General features: G+C 36.7%; 4 protein-coding genes across 4 annotated transcripts; all 4 read left to right on the top strand.

Annotated features, from left to right (window-relative positions):
- Positions 1-4,906: 4,906 nt before the first annotated feature.
- Positions 4,907-7,404, top strand: LOC149398800 (coiled-coil protein). The gene is made up of 6 exons (XM_089614675.1): positions 4,907-5,304; positions 5,670-6,017; positions 6,140-6,315; positions 6,405-6,551; positions 6,838-7,062; positions 7,166-7,404. Exons 1-6 carry the CDS (start codon positions 5,008-5,010, stop codon positions 7,347-7,349), a joined length of 1,377 nt encoding a protein of 458 aa, XP_089470801.1. The 5' UTR covers positions 4,907-5,007; the 3' UTR covers positions 7,350-7,404.
- A 1,152-nt stretch (positions 7,405-8,556) lies between these two features.
- On the top strand, positions 8,557-12,646 carry LOC149398799 (Nucleotide/sugar transporter family protein). The gene is made up of 7 exons (XM_089615219.1): positions 8,557-8,818; positions 9,294-9,445; positions 10,025-10,236; positions 10,782-10,875; positions 11,215-11,381; positions 11,456-11,626; positions 12,287-12,646. The coding sequence occupies exons 1-7, from the start codon at positions 8,707-8,709 to the stop codon at positions 12,576-12,578; spliced, it is 1,200 nt and encodes a 399-aa protein (XP_089471345.1). The 5' UTR covers positions 8,557-8,706; the 3' UTR covers positions 12,579-12,646.
- A 429-nt stretch (positions 12,647-13,075) lies between these two features.
- ABCG26 (ABC-2 type transporter family protein) lies at positions 13,076-17,214 on the top strand. Its single transcript, XM_089614982.1, has 9 exons — positions 13,076-13,267; positions 13,711-14,021; positions 14,380-14,535; positions 14,627-14,810; positions 14,890-15,168; positions 15,253-15,537; positions 15,965-16,249; positions 16,367-16,474; positions 16,945-17,214. Exons 1-9 carry the CDS (start codon positions 13,076-13,078, stop codon positions 17,212-17,214), a joined length of 2,070 nt encoding a protein of 689 aa, XP_089471108.1.
- A 1,000-nt stretch (positions 17,215-18,214) lies between these two features.
- On the top strand, positions 18,215-22,225 carry LOC149398797 (transmembrane protein C9orf5 protein). The gene is made up of 3 exons (XM_089614981.1): positions 18,215-19,892; positions 20,688-21,098; positions 21,808-22,225. Exons 1-3 carry the CDS (start codon positions 18,453-18,455, stop codon positions 21,934-21,936), a joined length of 1,980 nt encoding a protein of 659 aa, XP_089471107.1. The 5' UTR covers positions 18,215-18,452; the 3' UTR covers positions 21,937-22,225.
- The last annotated feature ends 624 nt before the right edge of the window (positions 22,226-22,849 follow it).

The following is a 22,849-nucleotide window of genomic DNA, read 5'->3' as shown; positions in this document are numbered from 1 at the left end:
TAATGATAAAATTGGTGCATGCATGGTATATATATTTCACATCCTGATGATCATAGAGTCGGGTTTAGTTATTTGACACTGAAATTACAAGCACAATAAGTGCATCTTCAAACAAATGTAGAACTCGCAGCACCACTTCTCGTGCTCATTCCTGAGTAGAAAAAAAAGGGAGTTAAAATATGAACAGCCAGATATAAAATATCAAAGAGGAAATTACCGAAAATCACACCTTATTTAATATGCTTTATTATGTCCGCTAGACATTTGCAGTATGGTTGTCTAGCAATCCTTTTTTGAAGCCAAAAATCGAATCTTCTGGTGAACAACAGAGCGTACCCAATGGATACTCCGATTCCGAGACCTGCACCGTATCCAATGATTGCAACGAGCTTCCACGTAGTTTTATATTTTTTTAAATTATAATATAATAATATTTCACCTAATTTTAATTTTATAGTTTGATATAGCTAATAAAAATATTAAATACAATCATAAAAAATACTCTTCAATAATACCATAAAAATATACAAAGTCATAAATTACACTCTTAATTAAAAAAAATCTGGCGCAAAATCTCCCCACCTTTGCTCGCACGTCTTTTCCGCCTTATTTGTATAAAATCTGAGGCCTTAGAGCAACCTGCAAATGAACACAACAAGTTCAAAAATTATGATTTATGCTGTACCATAATTGGCTTTTTAAATTGATGATTCATTTACTACAGATCTCGCAGATGCTTTTCTTCTTCCAATAGGCTTTTTAAACTTATAGCTTCATGACCATTCACCATAATTGGATAGAAGGCTCACCTTGAAACAAACTTATAGAATTGAACCATCAATTCCCGATCGTTCTCGTAAAACAGATTCACCTCTAGAGGCACGATAGTCCGAAATCGAGATCTGTAGTAAATGAAAGTTCAAGCTTCTGAATCAAGTTGGATAACAAATTGTACCTTATGACAATTGGATACTCTCAGCAATGGTGACAGCCAAAGAATCCTGTCAAATTCCACACCAGAATTCTAGTCTTTTATTCTTCACTAATCAAGTTTCAGCCTTTATTATTCTTTTCATTCAACAAAGTAACAAACCATTAATAATGTGCAATAATAAACAGAGCGGTAGAAATCACCTGTTCGTTTTCAACAGCGTCCGTAATTCTCTTCTTCGTTTCTGCGAACCATAGACAAATACGCATACACATACACTCACACACAAACACACACATAACACAAGAATAAAAAAATTATAAAATAAAGTCAGGAAATAACCCATGAGCACAAGTAGTGACGTACCATAGCTGCTTATGGTTTTGACCACAAGAGGAAGTGAGACGAATGGACCAGGCGTGCCGTAATTCCAAGCTTAGGGGCTGCGGTTCTTGCTTCTCGATCCTCTGCAACAGCCACTCTCTCACCAAAGAAATGCCTATTTCCCTGCCCCAAAAATAACACACATAGAACACAGTCACAAAGAAATATCCACAAGAATAACAGCTAACCTTATAATAGCTAGCACAAACATTTCCATTCCAGCATTACCCCCTAAAAATCCCAAAATTTGGTGTTATATGTGTGTTATTCCATTCCATTCAAAATCCATTCAAAATATCTCAATCAGAGAAATCCCAAAAATTTGTTTCAATGTCTTAAACCCTAAATCTTGCCGTGAACAGCCCCCGAGACGCAGCTTCAGCGCCACTCCGCCTTCTTCGTAGGAGCTCGCCCGCATCTTGATTTGTGTTGATAAATACAAATAAGCTCATAAGAATTGTGAAGAACTCCAGAAGAGAAGCAGGCGTCAGATTAACAAAATGTATTTACAGGTTATCCAAAATTCATCATTTTACCAAATTAAAGAAAACTCAATTATAAAAATGTCATTCCTATGAAAGAAAAAAAAAAGTCAGATCTCAAACAATATTGAATACGAATAGATCAAGTTCTAAAAAAGAACAAACCGAGATTCACACTAACAAATCAGATTCTAACCAATAAAATCTGCAGTAAAATCAATATTCGTTCAAATGAGTTTTAACAAACACTAAAATTAACATAAAATAAATAAGGCAAAAAAATCCACATTCAAGAAACGAAACCCATAAACTACAAAAAATTACCTTTGCAAATCATCAAATAACGATCCCAAAAAACTTACCGGGAGGTTAGTAAAGGAAACCTAGGCAACAAAGGAAGGCGATGCGCAACGACAATGGTGGAGCGAAGACGAAAGATTCATCAGGGAGAGCAGTGGAAGGCGCTGAGACGAGACTTCGGATTTTTGTGAGAGGAAGTGATTTTGGGGGATTTTTGTGTTCGTTCAAAGGTGTGCGAGAGAAAAAGAGAGAGATCACGTGTGAAATGATGGCACATAAGGATTGTGTGTTTATTCTGAGAGAAGAAAAGAGTACAAAAGAAATGGTATTTTGGTTATTACATGCTGCATCCATTAGTATATTGAGAAAATAACACATTTATACCCTGTGTTTTAGGGAAATGTCGAGTTTAACCCTCGGTTTTCAAAAATGTCGAGTTCATACCCTCTGTTTAACTAAAATGACGAAATTATACCATCTGTTTAACTAAAATGACGAAATTATACCATGAAATAGACAACAGTGTCACGAATATTCTTTTTATTGACTTTTCATTGATGTTGACTATAATATTTATATATAAACACCAATTATCTTTATTCATTCGCGCCATATATGATAGTCATCAAAATCGCATATTCAAACAGAGAATCCAGGATTTAGAGTTACAATTCGAACACGGAATTAAGTCATTTATTAGGAGGTATGAGTTTTATTATTTAATTTCAATTTAAGACTATTTTTATTTCAAAATTGAGAATTTGGAAGTTAAGGTAGTGATTTAGATTTGATTTGGTTTTCTTATATAAGAGTTAATATCAATGAAAGGGAGATTTGTGACGCTGTTATTCATTTCAGGGTATAATTTCGTCATTTTAGTTAAACTGATGGTATAATTTCGTCATTTTAGTTAAACAGAGAGTATGAACTCGACATTTTTTAAAACCGAGGGTTAAACTCGGCATTTCACTAAAACACATGGTATAAATGTGTTATTTTCCCTAGTATATTTGACAAAATTATGCTTTTAGTGAGAAATTAGAAAAAAATTAGCAGATAGTAATAGTTGAGGCAATTTTCTCAATGCTATATTATGTCTTTTTCATAGTTGCAGAATAATAAGCATGTTGATCATTTTTTTTTCTTTTTCTTTTTCTAAGATAATCTAAAAATTGATACTCTTTTTTTTTTTTCCTTTTCTTTTTCTAAGATAATCTAAAAATTGATACTCGTAGTCGTAGGGTCTAACCTACGTTATCTTTACTCTAGTTATTTTTTGCCTCATCTATTTTTATTTATTCATTTTAACCATGTTTGGGCCTTTGAAATATTTGTCGTTTATGTCACCCACGAAAGCAGCTGTTATACCCTCATGTTTTGTCCGAAAGAAAACGACACCACAAAGAGATCTCATACATTTTATACCTCACTCTCGAACATTAAGAGCTCTATAAATTAGAACCTCAACACCACTTAAATTTGGCAAATAAAAATGTTGTTTATCTATGAAGAGAAACCAATGATTCACTTCCAACAATAGAGGAACAAGGAGCAACTTTAATCACCCTCGTTCCCTTTCCAAAGGCTCGAAGATTCTTCTAGAGATAATGGTTATTCGGGTTCGTCTCAATCTACGAAAAACAACTCCGAAGACCTTTAAAATGGAACACGTGTCAAGCCTCAATCCCCCAATTTTTTTCGTAAATGATATCCGATAAATTGGATCAACACAAACCTTTCTCAATTTTTTTGAATAATAATAATAATAAGGCAGACTAATTATTATTTTTATTTCAAAAACTTATAATTTAATGCGTAACAATTTTCACATTCGTCCCACAAATGCTTGAATCTTTAGTTTCACTGTGATCCGTATCAGTTTTTGTAACGGAACACTCTGCTATCGTTTTCATTCTAGATTTCATCACAGAAATAACTTGTGTTGTCATTTTCACTAACGGGTTAAATAGAGCTGTGAATACACATTTGAAAAGATAACTGTCAATGAATATTTAGTATTATACACAAACTTCATACGTGGTAATGTGAAGTAGAAAGACAAAAAAAAAGAACCGTCTTTAAAAAAAAAAAAAAGACAAAATAAAAGCTAAAAAGATTATTACCTTTTTTTCCAACCTTTTTTTTGTGCAATATCCCTAACATATGATATTTACCCTGATGTCGTCTGTTAATCCATCTGCTGCCACTCACACGTGTCATTCTAATTTCCTGTCGTTTTTCATATACATTATCGTTTCTTCTCTTTCATCGCTTTATTTATTTATTTATATAAATTGTCGTTACTAGTCTTTTTATATGAATTGTCGCTTCTAATTATTGGTCGTCTTTTTATTTTTATTTTTTAAATTGTCGTTTCATCTCTTTCGTCGTTTTTATATAAATTTTCTTTTATTCTCTTTCGTCGTTTATATATAAATTGTCGTTTATAATTTCCTGTCGTACTTTTATATAAATCGTATTTTTCGTCGTTTATATATGAATTGTCGTTTCTGATTTACTGACGTCGTTTTATATAAGTTGTCGTTTCATCTCTGTTGTCGTTTATATATAAATTGTCGTTTCTAATTTCCTGTCGTCTTTTTAAATAGATTGTGTTTTTCGTCGTTTATATAATTTGTCGTTTCTAATTTATTGTCGTCGTTTTATATAAGTTGTCGTTTCATCCCTTTCGTCGTATTTTATAAATTGTCGTTTTTTAGATTTCGTCGTTTATATATAAATTGTCGTTTTTACTGTCGTCTTTTTATTTAAATTGTCGTTTAATTTCATTCGTCGTTTCGTATATAAATTGTCGTTTCCAATTTCCCGTCGTCTGTTTTATATAAATTGTCGTTTCGTATTTCCTGTCGTATATAAATTGTCGTTTCATCTCTTCCATTGTGTTAGCTTATGTCGTCTCGTCACTTCCATCCCATAACACAGAAAATCACTGCATATTCGAAAAGCTCAACAATGGCGGAGAAACTGGTGGAATCGCTACGAAGCGCCGGGATTCGCATCCCGGAAGAAGTTTCTTCAGTCGGAAACCTCGAGAGCTCGGTCTTGATCTCGATCTGCGCTCAGTCTCTGGCCCTAATCGGCAATGGTCCGACGGTTTTGACCTCCGGGGATGAGCTTGGTGTCTGTACGGAAATGGCCTCGGCGATCAAGAGAATCGGATATATCTCCGAAATAACCTTCAATCAGGTACATAAAAATTTCGAAGTTCTACGATCTGATTGACTAATTGTAGAATTTAGAAGCGTAAAGATGTCGAGCTTTTTTCCAGAAAGTAAATAAGTGATTGATTAACGAACTTCATTAGAGTGAAGAAAATAAAAAAAAAACAAACTGAATTTGGCTGAATTAACTGATCTTCAGTGTTAGATGGTCCTATTGAAGCTCAAAGGAAGTATTCGAACCAAAATTCAAATGGATATACGCTGTTTTATCAATATAATAGAGGTAAACAGGAAATTAATTGGATAAAAATCACAAGACAGGTTTAATATACATATGATTTGAAGTTCTTAGATTAACTTTTAATGGATTTATGTATTTGCTTTAGGCAGTTTCTGTATCCGTCGGAAGAGGAGTCGAGTAAGATCATCGAATTCTTGTTAGAGATGATTCCTGAATCGTCTGAACCCAGAAGAAACAGAAATATTAAGGGCTTTGGGGATCGGAAAGAAGAAATAATCACGAGCTATTTGGATGATGTAAATGTTGTGGATGATAGAGACTTGGCGAGAATCGAGGAGGCAAAGTTGAGCGATCTTAATCTAAAGTGCGAGGCTTCAGGATTGAATGATAATATCTTGGGATCGAGAGAATTCAAGAAAAACAAAGAGGATTCGAATGAAGAAGCGTTGATAAACGAGAGGCTTGTTACTTCTCTGCGAGATCGAAAGACATTCGAGGTATTTAAATTTGCCAGTGTCAGTGGCGTCGAATGATTGAAAAGCACATACAAGATATGCGATATGATTGGCTTTTTTTTATTTTTTATTTTTTCTCTGTGGTTTGTTTGATCATTTATCAGATGAGACATGAGAGTAAGAAGTCAGATTTGAGGGCTCTTGAAGAAGAGCTGGGTTTATTAGAGGCTGCTTTGGAAATTGCTTTCGATGACCAACAATCTCTCGATTTTCACGTCGAGAAGCTCAGCGAGAAAGTGGAAGCGAAGAGGCATAGCCTTGAAGAATCGAAGTCTCAATGGTAGGATATAAAAATACATAGATGTGTTCTTATAGATCTCTCTTCAAAGATATGTATACATGCTTATTTTTTTATTTTTTTTTTCTCAGGGAAGCTAAAAGAAAGTTTCTGGAATCGGAAAAGGAAACTCTTCGAAAGTCTTTGTATGCAAACAGACCGGAGACACGCGAAAAGTTCGAAAGCCTCGAAGAAATCGAGCTACAAACACAAAAGGTCTTGGACGAAGTTACGAACAGGTGTGTTTTCTGTTGAGACTTATAAGATATTTTTGGAGCTCCGGGTAATAGAATCCCAATCGAAATGTCCCACATTAATCACTCATACAACCTCTAAACATTCTCTTTTAACCCATTAACTATCTACTAATTATTACAAATACCCCACCTTTAAAATATTATCGTATTCTCGCGACAAGCAAAGCCTTTTGAAGTACCGAAAGATTTCTTGTCCGTCCATCGTTTAAATGGAATCTAAAATGGACTGAATTGATTGCACTTTATTTCATTTCTAAAATGGACACAGAAAGGACGAGTTATGTAAAGTTTCGAAAGAGCTCGAGAGACAGCCGAAAGGGACGTCGAGGAAATCCCACATCGAGCGGGTCAACGAAATCACGAAGAACAGCGAAAAACAGAACGCCGACATAGAGAGAATCTTGAGAGAAACGAGGGAGCTTCAGATAGAGAGTAACGCCGTTCAAGAACGGCTTCACAGAACCTACGCAATAGTGGACGAAATGGTTTTCAGGTTGAGCAAAAAAAAAAAAAAAAATCGTCGTCATTATCATAAAACCTTTCAATTATTATGTCGTGATTACGAACTCGATTTATGTTTTTTTTTTTCTTTGCAGGGAAGCTAAGAAGGATTCGGTGGGAAGGCAAGCTTATAGGCTTCTTACGAGCTTCCACGAGAGCTTCGAACAAATCGCCGAAAAAATCATGGCCACGGATCGGGTCCGCCGAGAAGTGGCCGAGCGGGAAAAGAAGCTCTCGGCCGTTTTGTCTCGGGGCTCGAACACCGATAAGTTTCGATAAGTTTATGCTTTGAAATACCTTCTGAAACTCACTCTCTCTCTCTTTTTTTTTTTTTTTTTTTTTTTTTTTTTTTTTTTTTGGCTTATGATCTCTTTTCATTTGTTCATTACTTCATTATTTTTTTTTACTCTGGTTGGAACTTCTTTCAAGTAAAGTTTCACTCTTTGGCGAATCCCAAGATCCCATTTTTTGGAATGTTTAAATAGAATTACATATATGTTACCACAATCAACCCCAGGCTTGAGAAGCGAATCCCAAAAGTATAGTGGATTTATAATAAATAAATAAATAAACATGCAAAAAAATGTGCCAGGGTCCAAGAAAGATCACCCTATCGACAAGCATTGAATATTTTTTTTTTCTTCCTTGCAACCGGAAAAAAAAAATCACATATTTTGCATGTTCAACAAATGTAGCAAAAGATTTGAATTATATTTTTGTCTGAAACCAGATAGCAGGCCCTTTTAGGCAGAGAGTATTTGATGACTTTTTTCTTTTGTTCTTTTCAATTGGGCAGAGTGAAATTTCACGGGTTATGTCAAAACAAAAGTAATTAATTATTCAGTCGGATACTTTTGTTCTCTTTTTTAACGGAACTCTATTACTCTTTAATTATAATGGAAACCAAAATTTGAGTAGAGATCACGATTTTATATTATAATGCTCGAGTGAGAATCAAGAGTAAATTTCACGCTATCCTTATTAGATGCTTAATGATTGTTTGTGATTATTTATCTAGAGAATATAATATGACGTGGATATGTAAAATGGTTATTACAGATAATGCAGACCACATTCTGTAATATTATTCTCCATTGCATTAAATTTAAGAGTCTATAACACTAAATAAAGAAAGAAAGTAAACACAATAACCTTAATCAAAGAAAAACAACCTAACCAACGAACCTATCACGTCTTTTATAGGGTTTTAATTTATTTTTTTTATATTTCTTTTTATTTCTCTCAAATGCAACAAATTATGTTCCGGTAACTTTAAGAAAAAGGCTGTATTTTTTTTTTTTTTTGGGAATTACATGAAGTCAAAGAAAGATACATATATAGGACAAAGTGTGTCATATATTTAACTCTCCAAGGGGAACAAAATATGTCACGTTCAAAGCAAACCATAATAACTTTACGTACATTGTTGTAAACTTGTAATAGATATATTACTATAATATATATTTGTATATAACTTCCATTATTTGTGGTTTTCTTTCTTCTGAAATCTATGATCTCCAGGAGAGAAAAGAGCTTCTGGGTTGAATATCTATGATCATATAGTTTGTAATATATCTATTTCCGTGATACATTATTGTTATTAATTTATACATGTATAAACATATATATCGCAATTATGCATATGTTTTGGATTGATTATTTTATGGGATTTCTCGGTTCATTTCTTGGAGAGAAGGCCAAAAGATTTATCATCATCAAGAGGAAAGATAGTGATGCTGGTGAAGCAGGTACTTATTAATATTTTATAAAATATTCATAAATCTCATATATGTATATTGTTATTCAATATCTGTTTCTAAACCCTCCATTTGCAGGCGAGAAAAAAAAATCTGGGTTTTCCTGAGAAAAAAATGTTCATTTTGTTTAGGTTAGGTGTCTCTGTATGTTATTCTTCTAATTTCGTTTTTCTTATAAATATCGTCATTTATTATTCGCTGAGTTTATTAACTTTCATATGGAATTTGACTTTTCTTCCTTCTCTTGGCACTTAATGATATGCACTGTTCTTCAATATTGGATGAGATTTTTGCATTTAGTAAATGCCTTTTGTCAGTGAATTTTCTTTTTCTCGCTCTCTTTAATGCAAAAATCTATTCTTTAATCATAATTTTTTTTTTTTAATTTCATTAGTTTCCCTTATTAATAATTATAATTGCGAGTGAGAGATTATATAAAGTTTATCAACATTGAATATGTGATTAGGAAGAGCTCTTGAGGAGCTTAGAAGCAGCCTCTACAATGACACTCGAACCTCGGAAGGGGCTAAACGGCAACAACAACGTTTTTGCGGGCCCTTCGTCGCAATGTCCTTCAACTTCTTGGTCGCTATTTCCATTATTCTCGCCAACAAAATGGTCTCTCTCTCTCTCTCTAAATATGATTAGGTGACTTGTCGATATTGATTTTTTTCTTGATAACTTATATCTTCGGTCATGACTCGAACACATCTCCTCGTTTAGGGGCTGACATTTGCCGTAGATTTTTACTACGATAAAAAAAATGTTAGCATAAGTTTGATTGACAAAAAAAAAGGCGCTCGAAACCCCGAAACGAATATCGACAAAAATTGAGTATTAAATTCCAAAAATGTTACTCACAAAAGAACTAGAAATTTTGTGGACATGACAAATTAGGCGCCACAACGCAACATCTCTTATCTCTTAATCCGACATGTAATAAAATGATTAGTCGCGCAAAAACCGTAGAGTTGGGGACACAAATTCATTGTAGTTTCACCAATGAGAAAGCTAAGTTCAATAGTAAATGAAGTTTGATTTATGATCCTAGGCGCGCCTTGAAGTTTAAAATTCCAAATACATCCATAGATAAATTAAAAAAAAAAAAAAAAAAAAATTACACAACTTGATTGTATTGTCAATCTTATAATGTGTGAATGATGATAGATTAATAATGTTGTAATTGGCTTGGTGTAGGTGATGGGAAAAGTTGGGTTCAAGTTCCCAATATTTCTGACAGTGATTCACTACAGTGTTTCATGGGTTTTGATGGCCATTTTAAAAGCAATCTCAGCTCTCCCAATATCTCCTCCAAATTCCAAATCCACTCCTTTCTCTTCTCTCTTCTCTTTGGGTGTTGTCATGGCTTTTGCCTCTGGCCTTGCCAACACCAGCCTCAGCCACAACAGGTCTTCTCAATTCCAATTTATAAAAAAAAAAAACAAAAAAAAATAGCTAAATAAGTCATCGAAAGTTTAAGAATTGCTAAATAATCAACCTTTTGTAAATTTTTTGTAAATAGTTATCTCAACTTATTTACGGCACTCAAAAAGAAAAAAAATACCCAAAAACATTCCCACCTATTTTGGGGTTTTTTTTTTGTCTTTTGGAGTATCGTAAATAAGTAGTTGAGATGATTATTTACTAAAAATTTACAAAAGGTTGACTATTATACAAAACGCTATAAGTCAAATGACTATATAGCTAAAAGACCCTTATAAAAATCACAAATTCCGATTTTTATCCCAAGAAAAAAGTGTCAAATTTTTTAAAAATATGACTTTTTGGACCAAAATGCCCTTGAAAGACCAAACTAATCAAAAATTGTTTTGGCACCCGGCGTATAAAATTTTAGACTTCAACGGTAATTTGGTCAAATGAGTCGTCTTTTTTAAATTTTTGGCGGTTTCGTGATATAAACCGAATTTAATGTGTCATTAGTCATATTTTTCAGTGTGGGGTTCTACCAGATGGCCAAGATTGCAGTCACACCAACCATAGTTCTCGCCGAGTTCATTCTCTTCAGAAAGATCATATCTTTCAAAAAGGTGTCACATTTATTTTGTCCATTTTTTTTTGTGCTCTCTCATATATAAATAAACAAAAAATAAGCCAAATAAGCCACCGAAAGTCTAAGAATTGCTAAATAGCCAACCTTTTGTAAATTTTTTGTAAATAGCCACTTTAACTTATTTACGGCACTTAAAAAGACAAAAATACCCAAAAACATTCCCGCCTATTTTGGGTTTTTTTTTTTTTTGTATTTTTGAGTGCCGTAAATAAGTTAAGGTGGTTATTTACAAAAAAATTTACAAAAAGTTGGCTATTATACAAAACGCTATAAATCAAATGGCTATGTACTTATGAATTGATTTTTATTTCCTCAGGTTTTGGCTCTGGTGGTTGTATCGATAGGCGTGGCTGTGGCGACGGTGACGGATTTGGAGTTCAACTTATTCGGTGCAGTGATAGCCATGGCTTGGATAGTCCCAAGTGGAATCAACAAGATCTTGTGGTCTAATCTTCAGCAACAAGCCAACTGGACCGCTCTCGCGTAAGCACGCTAATTAACTCGTAGTGATAATGACAAATGAGAGGTTGTTTAATTAAGGGTGTTTGTGTGATTAGGCTGATGTGGAAGACAACACCAGTGACAATCTTCTTCTTGGTGGCTCTAACGCCGTGGTTGGACCCACCGGGAGTTTTGTCTTTCAATTGGGATCTTCAAAACTCAACTGCCATTCTCATCTCTGCTCTTCTTGGATTCCTTCTCCAATGGTCTGGTGCTTTGGCTCTTGGGTGAGTCACTTTTGTTTTTGTTACTGTTAAGACTCTAGGCAATGAGATCATCACTGATTTGGGATAGGAATAGTAATATTATTTTAGAGGAGATGTCAAGTTAATAAATAGGGAAAATATCAAGAGTATCCCTCGTGTTTAATCGAAATAAGAGATTTATCCCTTCGATTTCTAGAAATATCAGATATATCCCTTCAGTTTAATATGAATGACATATACCTCCCCTAAAAAAATGTTATATTAAATATACGAGGAATACTCTTGATATTTTCTCTAATAAGTATCGGTAATGAAATAATGAATTTATTTTTTTACAAGCTTCACGAATACTTAGTTACTTGTCGTGATCTTCGTCCCATTTCAATTTTTTTTTTAAGGGATTGAGGTTTCAAGTTTCAACGGTTTGAAAGGCTCATTTGTTTCGCTTGACTTGCGGTACAAGTAACTAATGATATACACGATTATCTTGTATTTCGTACCATTTTATCGATGAATTTCTGAGGTTTCTAAATAAATTAACCATAGAAAGCCTAGGTCTTAATTGCGACAAATTCGACGACATCGATATTTCAGTTTTTCGATTGGATGCCGTCTTTTATTTGCTTGACTTGTGTTACAAGTAACTAACATTACTTCTCATTTTTTTTAATATTTTTTAAGTGCGACCTCAGCGACTTCTCACGTGGTCCTCGGACAGTTCAAGACTTGCGTGTTATTGCTAGGAAGTTACTTTGTCTTTGGCTCCGATCCCGGACTAGTCAGCATTACCGGGGCTTTCGCGGCTCTGTGTGGCATGACCGTTTTCACGTCGCTAAACCTCAACGAGAAGAAGAAGAAGCACCAACAACAAATCACGCAAAACCCGAACTTGCCTAATTCCTCAAAGCCAATTAGTAGTGCCCAACAAACTGGTTCCGATTCAAGTGTAAAAGATGACTCGAACATCGTCTAAAATAAACTAAATATATACCCGGTTTAAATTAGTGAGAGTTATGTTTTGTATAATCTCCTATATAAACATTGTACATATTTGTTTGGTAGTTTTTTTTTTTAGGATTACATTCTAATAAAAACAAAAATAAAACATTCTTTGTCAAGTTTTGAAGATTTATTGATTAACAATGTAGCATTACAATAAAATATACAAGTAGCTCATGCCCTTTGCATGTCCTTGGCGTGTCCTGCAAGTTTGTGTTTAAACTAATAAAACCAAATCTTTTTCTTAGTTCCAAAAAAAGAAAGAAAAAAAAGAAGAAGATTTATCTTTAAAATATATACATTCATATGTATACATAGCAAGCATGTGTCTCACCAAACAAGTTTTTGCTTGGTTTATATACATTTTTATGGTTGGCTCATTCCCAATAAAACAATAGACTCTTTTTGAGCTTTTGAAACTCATTCATAGCTTGTGATCTTCTTATTCTTCTTCCTCTTCTGAGTGTTATAATGGAAATGAAACCGGGCGATGAGATCATAGACACGCCAATGGGAACTATGCAAATCGCGGGTAGTAATGGATTCGGTCATGGAATCGAGTTTATGTCTCAGGCTTATCTCAGGAATCGATACTCCGAGATTGACATTAGAGATGAGTCCTCTATCTCAACCAGCGATCGCCCTCTTCCTGTTTTCCTCAAGGTATTTTTGAGAGATTTAAATTTCTCCAAAAAAAAAAAAAAAAAAAGCTAAACTTAGTGACTGTTTGACACCATTTTTGTTTCAAGTAAAATAGCCAAGTGTCAAATTCAACCACTTTTAGGGCTTATAATAGTGATAGTCTTTGTGGGCTGATCTTGACACACAGGGTTTTAATCAAATTCAAAGTTATCTCAAACAATTTATGATCTTAAATAAAAGGCTAAATAAATTGACTTTTTTTGTAATACCATTTTTCTAAATAGCACAAATGTGTAAAATTCAGCTACTTTTAGGCCTTATCACAGTGACAATTCTTGTGGTGCTAATAATCTTGACACCATTTTTTTTCCTATAAATAGCACAAGTGTGTCAAATTCAGTTACTTTTTTAAGGCCTCAACATGGTGAATTTTATTTATTTATTTATTATTATTTACAATGCAGTTTGAAGATGTGAAGTTTAGAGTGAGGAACAAGCAAGGCTCGTCGTCCAACCCAGTGAAAGCGGTGGTGTCGAAAGTCACATCGCAGCTCAGTAATTCAGATCAATACTGCGACGACGATGATAGTAATCACAAACACATCTTGAAAGGCGTCACCGGAAGCGTGGGGCCCGGGGAAATCCTCGCGCTGATGGGTCCATCGGGGAGCGGAAAAACGACTCTCTTGAAAGCCATCGGAGGAAGATTACCCGACAATGTCAAGGGAAAAATTACTTACAATGACATCCCTTATAATCAAGCTCTCAAGAGGAGGTACTAATAAATGAAAATCATATGCATATTCCTTAAGCATTGTTTGCAGTTTGCACCAATAGTTAGTTCATTTTTTTTCTTTCTAAATGTGTAAACTCCAATTAGTTGACAGAAAATTACGGATATAGAGCGTAAAATATTGAAATTTAGTATAAAATCACTTGAACTGATCAGCGGTAGCGCCATTGAGGGCCACGTTTTCATAGTTCAGAGAGTTCTGGTGCAATATAGCTAGAAAAATATGCAAACAGGGACTAATTTGCCACACCGGTAAAGTCGAGAAGCCATAGGTGCAAAAAGGACTACTCTTCAAAAGTTTCAATCTTGATTTTTTTTGTTTTTTTTTGTTTTTTTGCAGGATTGGATTTGTGACACAAGATGATGTGCTGTTTCCACAACTAACTGTGGAAGAGACTCTAGTCTTCTCGGCCTTTCTTCGTCTTCCGAGCAACACGACCCCGAAAGAGAAATACGAAAGAGTTGAGATGATAATCAAAGAGCTCAACCTTGAAAGGTAAGTAAACCAAGTTTTTTTTTTTTTTTTTTTTTACCTTGGCCCTTAAGCAACCTCTAAAAATATCGATAAAAATGTCTGTGCCGTATAGATGTCGACACACGAGAATCGGGGGCGCTTTTGTGAAAGGAGTCTCAGGCGGCGAAAGGAAGAGAACGAGCATAGGCTACGAGATTCTCGTCGATCCTTCTCTGCTATTGCTCGATGAACCGACCTCTGGCCTCGATTCCACAACTGCGAATCGGCTTTTGATGATCCTTCAAGGCCTAGCTAAGGTATAAAAACACACACACACAATTATATGTTTTTCTTCTTCTTTTTCTTACTTAAAGAACAATCTCAAATCTATATCAGACGGGAAGGACAATAATCACGACAATTCACCAGCCGTCGAGCAGGATGTTCCACACGTTCGATAAGCTCTTGCTGATATCAGAAGGCTTCCCCGTTTACCACGGGAAAGCCCGAGAAGCCATGGACTACTTTCGGTCCTTGAAATTCGTCCCCCAGATTCCGATGAACCCCGCTGAGTTCATGCTTGATTTAGCCACGGGACAGCTCAACGATATCACCGTCCCCGAAGACCTCTCGTTGACCCGAGGATCTCCCGATTTCGAAAAATCCATAATCAAAGTAAAAAAAAAAAAACCTTCCACACTACCTTTAAAAAAAAAAAAAAAAAAAAAACTGATTTTGTGTATATGTGTGTGTGTTTAGTATCTTCAAGTGAAGTACAAGACTGAGATCGAGCCGAGGGAGAAAGAAGAGATCCACCGGAGAACAAGTACGCCGGAGCATCTGAGAGCCGGGATTCAAGTGAAGAAAGAGTGGACTCTGAGTTGGTGGGAACAGTTTTTGATCCTCTCAAAGAGGACATACAGAGAAAGGTGTAGAGACTATTACGACAAGCTTCGAATGATTCAATCCCTCGGAGTCGCCGTCTTGTTGGGCCTTCTTTGGTGGAAATCCAAAATCGACACCGAGGCTCACCTCAGAGACCAAGTAAAAACAATAAAGATTTCTTCTTTTGATAATCTCATCATTCATTCTAACAAACAAACAAACAAAAAAGCCGAAGTTTATAGCATAGATAGTCCTCGAGAGTCTCATTCATAATGCTGTACAAAATTAATTTTTTGATCTAGCCATATGAAACGTTAGAAATTTTGAAATAGCCAACGTTTCGTTAATTTTTTGTAAATAGTCACGTAAATCTATTTACGCTATAAAAATAACAAAAAACGCAGAGTAAATTTCTAATAAATATGGTTATTTACGAAATATTTACAACAGTTTTTTGTTATTTACGAAAAATTTACAAAACGTTGGCTAAAACACAAACGCTTATGTTTATGTGGTTTATATCGCTAAATTTTTGTATTTTGTACTTTAATATTTGTTACTTTATTTTCTTTATCATTTTTTCTAGGTTGGTTTGATGTTCTACACATGCATATTTTGGACATCCTCGTCGATTTTCGGGGCGGTTTATGTGTTTCCGTTCGAGAAGCTCTACTTGGTCAAGGAAAGGAAAGCAGATATGTACAGATTGAGTGTTTACTATGTTTGTAGTACTTTGTGTGACATGATCGCCCACGTTTCTTATCCGACGGCTTTCATGGTCATCCTCTACTTCATGGCCGACTTCAAGAGAACCGTCCCGTGTTTCTTTTTTACTCTCTTTGCCATCCTTTTGGTCGCTGTCACAAGCCAAGTAAGCAAAACAAAGCAAGCTTTGGTTGGTTTAAACAAAATTTAGAAGAAAAAAAAAACAAGGAATTAGTTTTGTAGTGAGTGTTTTTTATTTTATTTTATTGTTTTTTGTTTTCAGGGAGCCGGAGAGCTTTTTGGGGCCGCGGTTTTGAGTGTCAAAAGAGCCGGGATGATCGCGTCTTTGGTTCTCATGTTGTTTCTTCTCACCGGAGGCTATTATGTCCAGGTAATTTCATGGGATTATTCCAAAAAAAATGACTAATTGGAAGATTTTTTTTACCCATTATTCATAAGTAAGCCTTTAGCCGCTTTCGCTAACAGAAATTAGTTTGGACTTTCGAGAGGCTAATGCTCTTTTTTTAGTAGAAATTTACAATCCTACTTTCTTTCTTTCTCGTTACAATAGAACTAATTTATGCTATGGAATATAAAGATTTCTTTCCTTATTTATTTCTCACAGCAAAAATAATTATTTTCCGCGACAGTTTCGTATATATAAAAAAAAAACTTTATTTCTCATCACAAAAGAACTATTCTACGCGATAGAATAAAGATTCTTTCTTTTACTTCTCACTACAAACTAATTATTTGCGCGCGATGGAATAAAGATTCAATCTTTCGCATATATGATGATATCTCTAGACTCATTTCGTATTCTTTTTGGTTTGTTTGTTTGTTTGTTTGTTTGTTTCGCAGCACATACCGATATTCATGCAATGGCTAAAGTACTTGTCGTTCATGTACTACGGGTTTAGGCTACTCTTGAAGGTCCAATACTCGGGGGACGAGCTTTACGAGTGTGAGAGCCAAGGAGGGTGTCGAAGATTGCAAAGCTCGCCATCGTTCGACACTGTGAACCTCGACGGAGGCCTCCAAGAAGTTTGGATATTGTTAGCCATGGCTTTGGGCTATCGATTTTGCGCCTATATTTGTCTTAGGAGGAGAATTAACATGACCAACATTTGAACCACAAATTTCTACCTCAATTCTTTTTATCAACATATATATATATGCTAGTGAAAGTTTCCTTTTGTTTGGTTGTATGAAAGATGAAAGCTTTAGGAAAATCACATATAATTTAAAGCCAAGTAATCAACTTTTTTAAACCCAAATAATCAACATATAATTATAATTTTTATCCTCATCCTTTGGTTTCTCAAAACCATTTTCTTGTGAATGTAGAAATTTTTAAAAGGGTCATTTTGATTGTATTGAAAGTTTGGTCCACTATTTCAAGACTTTAAGTCATTTTTTTCAACATGGTTTTTTATATATGGTCTATGAATGTAAATTTTTTTTTATTACTTTTAGAGAATCACAATAATTTAAAGGGAAATGGGACCCTTTGACACAATGATCCATTTTTAGTCAGCTTTATAATGAGTGACTTCATATGGTTGTGAAACATTTCATTTATTTGATATATAAATATATATATATATATATATATATATATTTATATGAGCAACTCCAAATTCGTTCAATATTGCATTAACTCCGGTAACTCCAATTGTTCTGCCGACATGCTCTCGTATAATAATGACGTTTTTTTTAGGTGCACAAGAAAAAAAAATTATAAATAAAGGCTGAAACTAAAAAGGGTAGAAGAAGAAAAAAAAAAGAAAAGGTGACAAATGAGTCATGAGTCAGGACAAAATCTGGTCCCACTTCTTTATTCTTTCTTTTTTTTTTTCCCATTATCCACTCCCATTTAAATTCATCATGAATAATTCATGCAAAATTAGCCACCGGAAACTTTGGAGGAAACCCAGAAAAAAGGCAATGCATAATTTTAATTTCATTATTGTTGGAAAAAAAAGAAAGATATGAATGATTGAAATATTTATGGTCAAAAAGTCATTCCGACACACAGACACACTCTCTCTCTCCTATCTGTCTGAGCCTTCCACTTCCCATTCACTTCTTTAACTTCTCTGCCCAATAATCTCTCTCTCAAACACATTCATATAAAAGACCCAATTTTTCTGACCAAAAATAAAATAAAATAAAGGAACATTACTCTCCCTCTCAATAACAGATAAGAAAAACAAATTCTTTCTTTTTTAAAAACCCCAAACTTTCTATCATAAAAAAAAATTAAAAAAATTTAAATAAACACAATATTTACTCTCATTTTTCTCTCTTCAATTCTGAACTGAAAACAGAAAGAACAAAAAAGACCATTATTATCCAATCCTGTGGATATGGAATTAGTCCCATACGCAGACCCAAACTCCTCAAACCCCGCGTGGCAAGACATGTTCCGATCCGCCTCCACGCGCCAACCCCACGCGCCTCCCCCACTCTCGCCCCCAGACCCCGATCCCGATCCCGATCCTTCTCTCTCCGCCGCCACGTCATCATCGGACCCCCAATTCCGACTCGCTCTGTGCATCGCGATGGCTCACGCGGGGCTCGCGCTCGCGATCTTCGTCGTGTTCGGTCTCTCGAAGCTTCTAGAACAGTACCTCCGTCCGATCCTCTGGGCGGTTCTCTGTTCGATCCCGCTCCGAGGAATCCAACAAACCCTAGAGTCCTTCTGGTCCGAGCCCCTCCGCCAAGGCCTCACCGAAACCCTAATCGCCGTCCCTCTCTCCCTCCTCCGCGTCCTCGCCGAAACCCTAGCCGAGGCCAGAGAGCTAATCGCCGCGATCGTCCTCCGCCGCCGACGGAAAATCAGAAACCTGACTCGCCGGAGAACCAGATCCGCCTTCTCCAAGCTGCTCCGGTGGCTCGTCTCCTTCCGAGCTTTCCTCTTCCTCTTCGAGTCCGCCGGAGCGGTAACCTCCCTCGCCGCCGTCTTCGCCGGACTAGCTCTGACCTCCCAGTCCGCCGTGGACTCCACGATGAACTCCGTCTCGTCGTTCCGGTCGCGCAGCGCCGCGAAGTTTCCCCGGAGTCGGATCAGCGCGTTCTTCACGCGCGGGCTTTTGAGTCGCCTGAAGACGATCGTGGCCGTCGGGTTGATCGCCGCCATGATCGTCGGGTTCCTCGCCGGAGTTACGTTCTTCTCGTACAAGGTCGGCGTGGAGGCCAAGGACGCCGTGATCTCCGTCAAGCTCCACGTGGCGAAGAGCAACTACGCCGAGAGGATCGGAGTCAAAAAGTGGATGGACGAAAATGACCTTCCCGCCATTGTCGACACTTACAGCACCAAGCTTTACGACACCGTCAACGATCAGATCGATTCCCTCGCCGCCGCTTACAACCTCACCGACCTCGTCGCCGGAATCCGACACTTCGTCGTCAACAACAACACCGCCCCCGCTACTTCCGACTCCGTCCAAACTCCGACCACCGTCAAAACTGCCATTCCGTCGCCGGCGACGGCGGAGAAGCTGCAGAGCCTGCGGAACCGGATCACGAAGCGAGAGTGGGGTCTGATATACTCGGAATCCTCGGCCATCGTCCGCGAGCTCGCGATCTCGAGGGAGGACTTGGCCGAGAAAGCCAAAGCCGTGGCTTTGCGCGGCGCTGACGTGTCGCAGACTTTGCTCGGGGGAGGCGCCAGGTTGGCGGGTTCGGCGGCGGCGTTGGTGCTCTCCGGCGCGGCGGAGGTTCTCAACTTCTTGTCGCAGTCGATGGTGTTCTTTTGGGTGCTCTACTCACTCATCACCGCCGATTCCGGTGGAGTCACCGAACAGGTAATTATTATTATTTTTTTTTTGCTTTTTAGTCCAAATTTACAGTTTTCTTTCTTACACAGCCCTCTAAATAAAATTGAATTATGATTATTATTATTTTTTTTATTGTATTTACTTGTCGTATATACCTACCCTTGCTGAATAATAATTCAGGAGATCTTGATGGTCCCGAGCGACTTAATTGATACGTTTTTTATAAATAAAAAAAAAAAAATTCTTGCTTTTTAGTCCTAAATCATTTTTGTATATGCCCCTCCCTAATAACAGGAAAATTATGTCCTCAATAAGTGTTTGTTTTTTAGTCCAAAATTATATAAATTCTTATTATATCCCCCCGTAGATTGGTTTTCTTATCGTATATGCCCCTCGTGAATAACTGACTGGCTCGGCAGGCGATCTCGACGGTCCCGAGCCACATATTTGATAGATTATCGACAGAATTTGTTTTTGTTTATTAGTCCAAAAAAATTTCTTTTCTCGAAAAGTTTTTTTGTCGTTTAGTCCGAAATTACGTAACTTTTTTCTTATATGCCCCCCGTAGATTGGTTTTCTTATCGTATATGCCCCTCGTGAATAACTGACTGGCTCGGCAGGCGATCTCGACGGTCCCGAGTCACATATTTGATAGATTATCGACAGATTTTGTTTTTGTTTATTAGTCCAAAAAAATTTCTTTACTCGAAAAGTTTTTTTGTTGTTTAGTCCGAAATTACGTAACTTTTTTCTTATATGCCCCCCCCTAGATTGGTTTTCTTATCGTATATGCCCCTCGTGAATAACTGACTGGCTCGGCAGGCGATCTCGATGGTCCCGATATCGAGGGAGGCTCGGCGGCGGTGCGTGGAGGTCCTGGACCAGGCGGTGTCGGGGGTTTTGCTCTCGGCCGCTGAGGTGGCGATCGTCCAGGGCTGTCTGACGTGGCTCCTCTTCAGGCTCTGCGGGGTCCACTTCGTGTACATGTCGACGGCGCTGGCCACGCTGAGCCCGCTGCTGCCGATATTCCCGTCGTGGTTCGCCACCGTGCCGGCGGGGGTCCAGCTGGCGGTGGAGGGCCGCTACGTGGCGGCGGCGGCGGTCTCCGGCGTCCACCTGGCGCTCATGGAGTACGGGGCCGCCGAGATTCAGGACGATATTCCCGGCCACAGCCCTTACCTCACCGGACTCAGCATCCTCGGAGGCGTGACCTTGTTCCCCTCTGCCCTAGAGGTAAAAAAAATAAACAATTTTAATCTCTTAATCTAGAAAATTATCTATGCCTTGTCACCCAAGTAACTGTGAAAGAGAGCCAACGGTAACTTGGGAGCCAAGGGCCAACTTGATATGCTTATTGAACTGTTTAATTTGCTGTATGAGCCAAGGAAGAGAGAAACAATAACTTGAGAACCAAGTTTCCGTATGGATTAATTGTGACTCGAGGCTTTTGAACCGGTTTATATTGTTATAGGAGCCGATGGTAACTTGGGAAAGAAGTTTCTGTTTGATTTGTTGTATGAGCCGACGGTGACTTGGAAGCCAAGTAATTAAATTTTATAAGAACCGAGTTTCCATATGGCCAATTTTATATGCTTATGAACTGTTTTTTTCTTTACTGTATGAGCCAAGGGTGGCTTGGGAACTAAGTAAATGGCAAGAATGAAACATTTACTTGAGAGCCAAGTTTCAATATGGATTAACTGTGACTTGATGCTTTTTCAACCGTTTAATTTGTTAGTTTGAGCCAAATGTGACTTGGGAACCAAGTAAATTTCAAGAAAGAAACGGGGTTGTTCCTCTGAATTAGATTAGGCTAAACCTATTCAATTTGTCAGAAAATCGAGTTTCCAAATGAACTTGCAGTGACTTGTGAGTCAAGTTATCTTTGATTGTGCTGACAGTAATGATTGTTGTTGCTGTTTTTGTTTTGGATTCGTGATAGGGTGCGATTATGGGACCGCTAATAACGACGGTTGTGATCGCTCTCAAGGATTTGTATGCCGAGTTTGTTCTGGAAGAGCCTAAAGAAAAAGAGAAAGAGATGGAGAAAGAGAAAGAGAAAGATAACTAGAAAAGAAGTGGTCTCAAAGAGCCAAGTTTGGAAAGGCAGAGAAAAAGCACATATCTATTCTTTTTGTAAGTTATTTTGGTGTGTGCTCATTCATTGGATAGTCTTTGTTTGTATGTAATATATATCAGATAGGTGCGATATTGGGTGTTCAAATTTCCTTGTAAGAGGTCACTCAGTTACTTTTGAGTGCATTCTGATAGGTCGGTATATAATTGACTCCCAGATTCTTTATTTATCGAAGTGTAAAGTATACACAGAGGATCTATAAATGCCGTGTTGAATTGCAGGGTGTTACATTTTGTAGAATTAAAACAAAAGATACATTTTTGTCAACAGACTTATTTTGTAGTGTATAGTCTAATAATGATCAGATAGAAATTTAGCGATTTAAGTCACAAAAATATAAATATTTGTATTTTAATCAACGTTTTGTAAATTTTTCATAAATAGCCAAAAATATGACGTAATCAACGTTATTTACACATATTTACTAGAAATTTACTCTGCATTTTTGATCATTTTGATAGCGTAAATAACTTTATGTGGCTATTTACAAAAAATTAACGAAACGTTGATTATTTAGAAATTTATAACGTTTCATATGGCTAGATAATCACTAGACCTAATAATGATAAGTAAGAAATGAATTTTTTTGGATCGAAAAGTGGTTCTTTCATTAATCATATCAAAGCAAATTCTTTATCCATCAGAGGAGACGCTTTGTGTAGCCAATTTACTCCTTCCTCTTGTTGGACATTTTTATCAAAATAAATTGATAGAAAAACATTCCACTTTTCTCTTGAGCTAGCACTGAGTTTTTAACGATCCACTTACTCGGAACAAACGGGCTATTTTCCAACACCTTCGCTGTAATCTTGTAGCCAAAGTTACATAGAACTCCATCGGATTCTCC

This window comes from Urtica dioica, chromosome 5 (assembly GCF_054948205.1).
Source record: "Urtica dioica subsp. dioica isolate 48M chromosome 5, U.dioica_male_clone48M_v1_H2, whole genome shotgun sequence".
NCBI classification, from domain to species: domain Eukaryota; kingdom Viridiplantae; phylum Streptophyta; class Magnoliopsida; order Rosales; family Urticaceae; genus Urtica; species Urtica dioica.
This window is presented reverse-complemented; position numbering and strand designations above follow the sequence as displayed.

Coding starts and splice junctions, on each gene's coding strand:
- ABCG26 (XM_089614982.1), top strand. CDS start 13,076: ATGGAAATGAAACCGGGCGATGAGATCATAGACACGCCAATGGGAACT. Junction 14,536..14,626: donor AAAGAGCTCAACCTTGAAAG/GTAAGTAAACCA, acceptor TGTGCCGTATAG/ATGTCGACACACGAGAATCG. Junction 15,538..15,964: donor AGGCTCACCTCAGAGACCAA/GTAAAAACAATA, acceptor CATTTTTTCTAG/GTTGGTTTGATGTTCTACAC.
- LOC149398800 (XM_089614675.1), top strand. CDS start 5,008: ATGTCGTCTCGTCACTTCCATCCCATAACACAGAAAATCACTGCATAT. Junction 6,316..6,404: donor GAAGAATCGAAGTCTCAATG/GTAGGATATAAA, acceptor TTTTTTTCTCAG/GGAAGCTAAAAGAAAGTTTC. Junction 7,063..7,165: donor GTGGACGAAATGGTTTTCAG/GTTGAGCAAAAA, acceptor TTTTCTTTGCAG/GGAAGCTAAGAAGGATTCGG.
- LOC149398799 (XM_089615219.1), top strand. CDS start 8,707: ATGCATATGTTTTGGATTGATTATTTTATGGGATTTCTCGGTTCATTT. Junction 8,819..9,293: donor TAGTGATGCTGGTGAAGCAG/GTACTTATTAAT, acceptor ATATGTGATTAG/GAAGAGCTCTTGAGGAGCTT. Junction 9,446..10,024: donor TTATTCTCGCCAACAAAATG/GTCTCTCTCTCT, acceptor GGCTTGGTGTAG/GTGATGGGAAAAGTTGGGTT.
- LOC149398797 (XM_089614981.1), top strand. CDS start 18,453: ATGGAATTAGTCCCATACGCAGACCCAAACTCCTCAAACCCCGCGTGG. Junction 19,893..20,687: donor CCGGTGGAGTCACCGAACAG/GTAATTATTATT, acceptor CTGGCTCGGCAG/GCGATCTCGATGGTCCCGAT. Junction 21,099..21,807: donor TGTTCCCCTCTGCCCTAGAG/GTAAAAAAAATA, acceptor GATTCGTGATAG/GGTGCGATTATGGGACCGCT.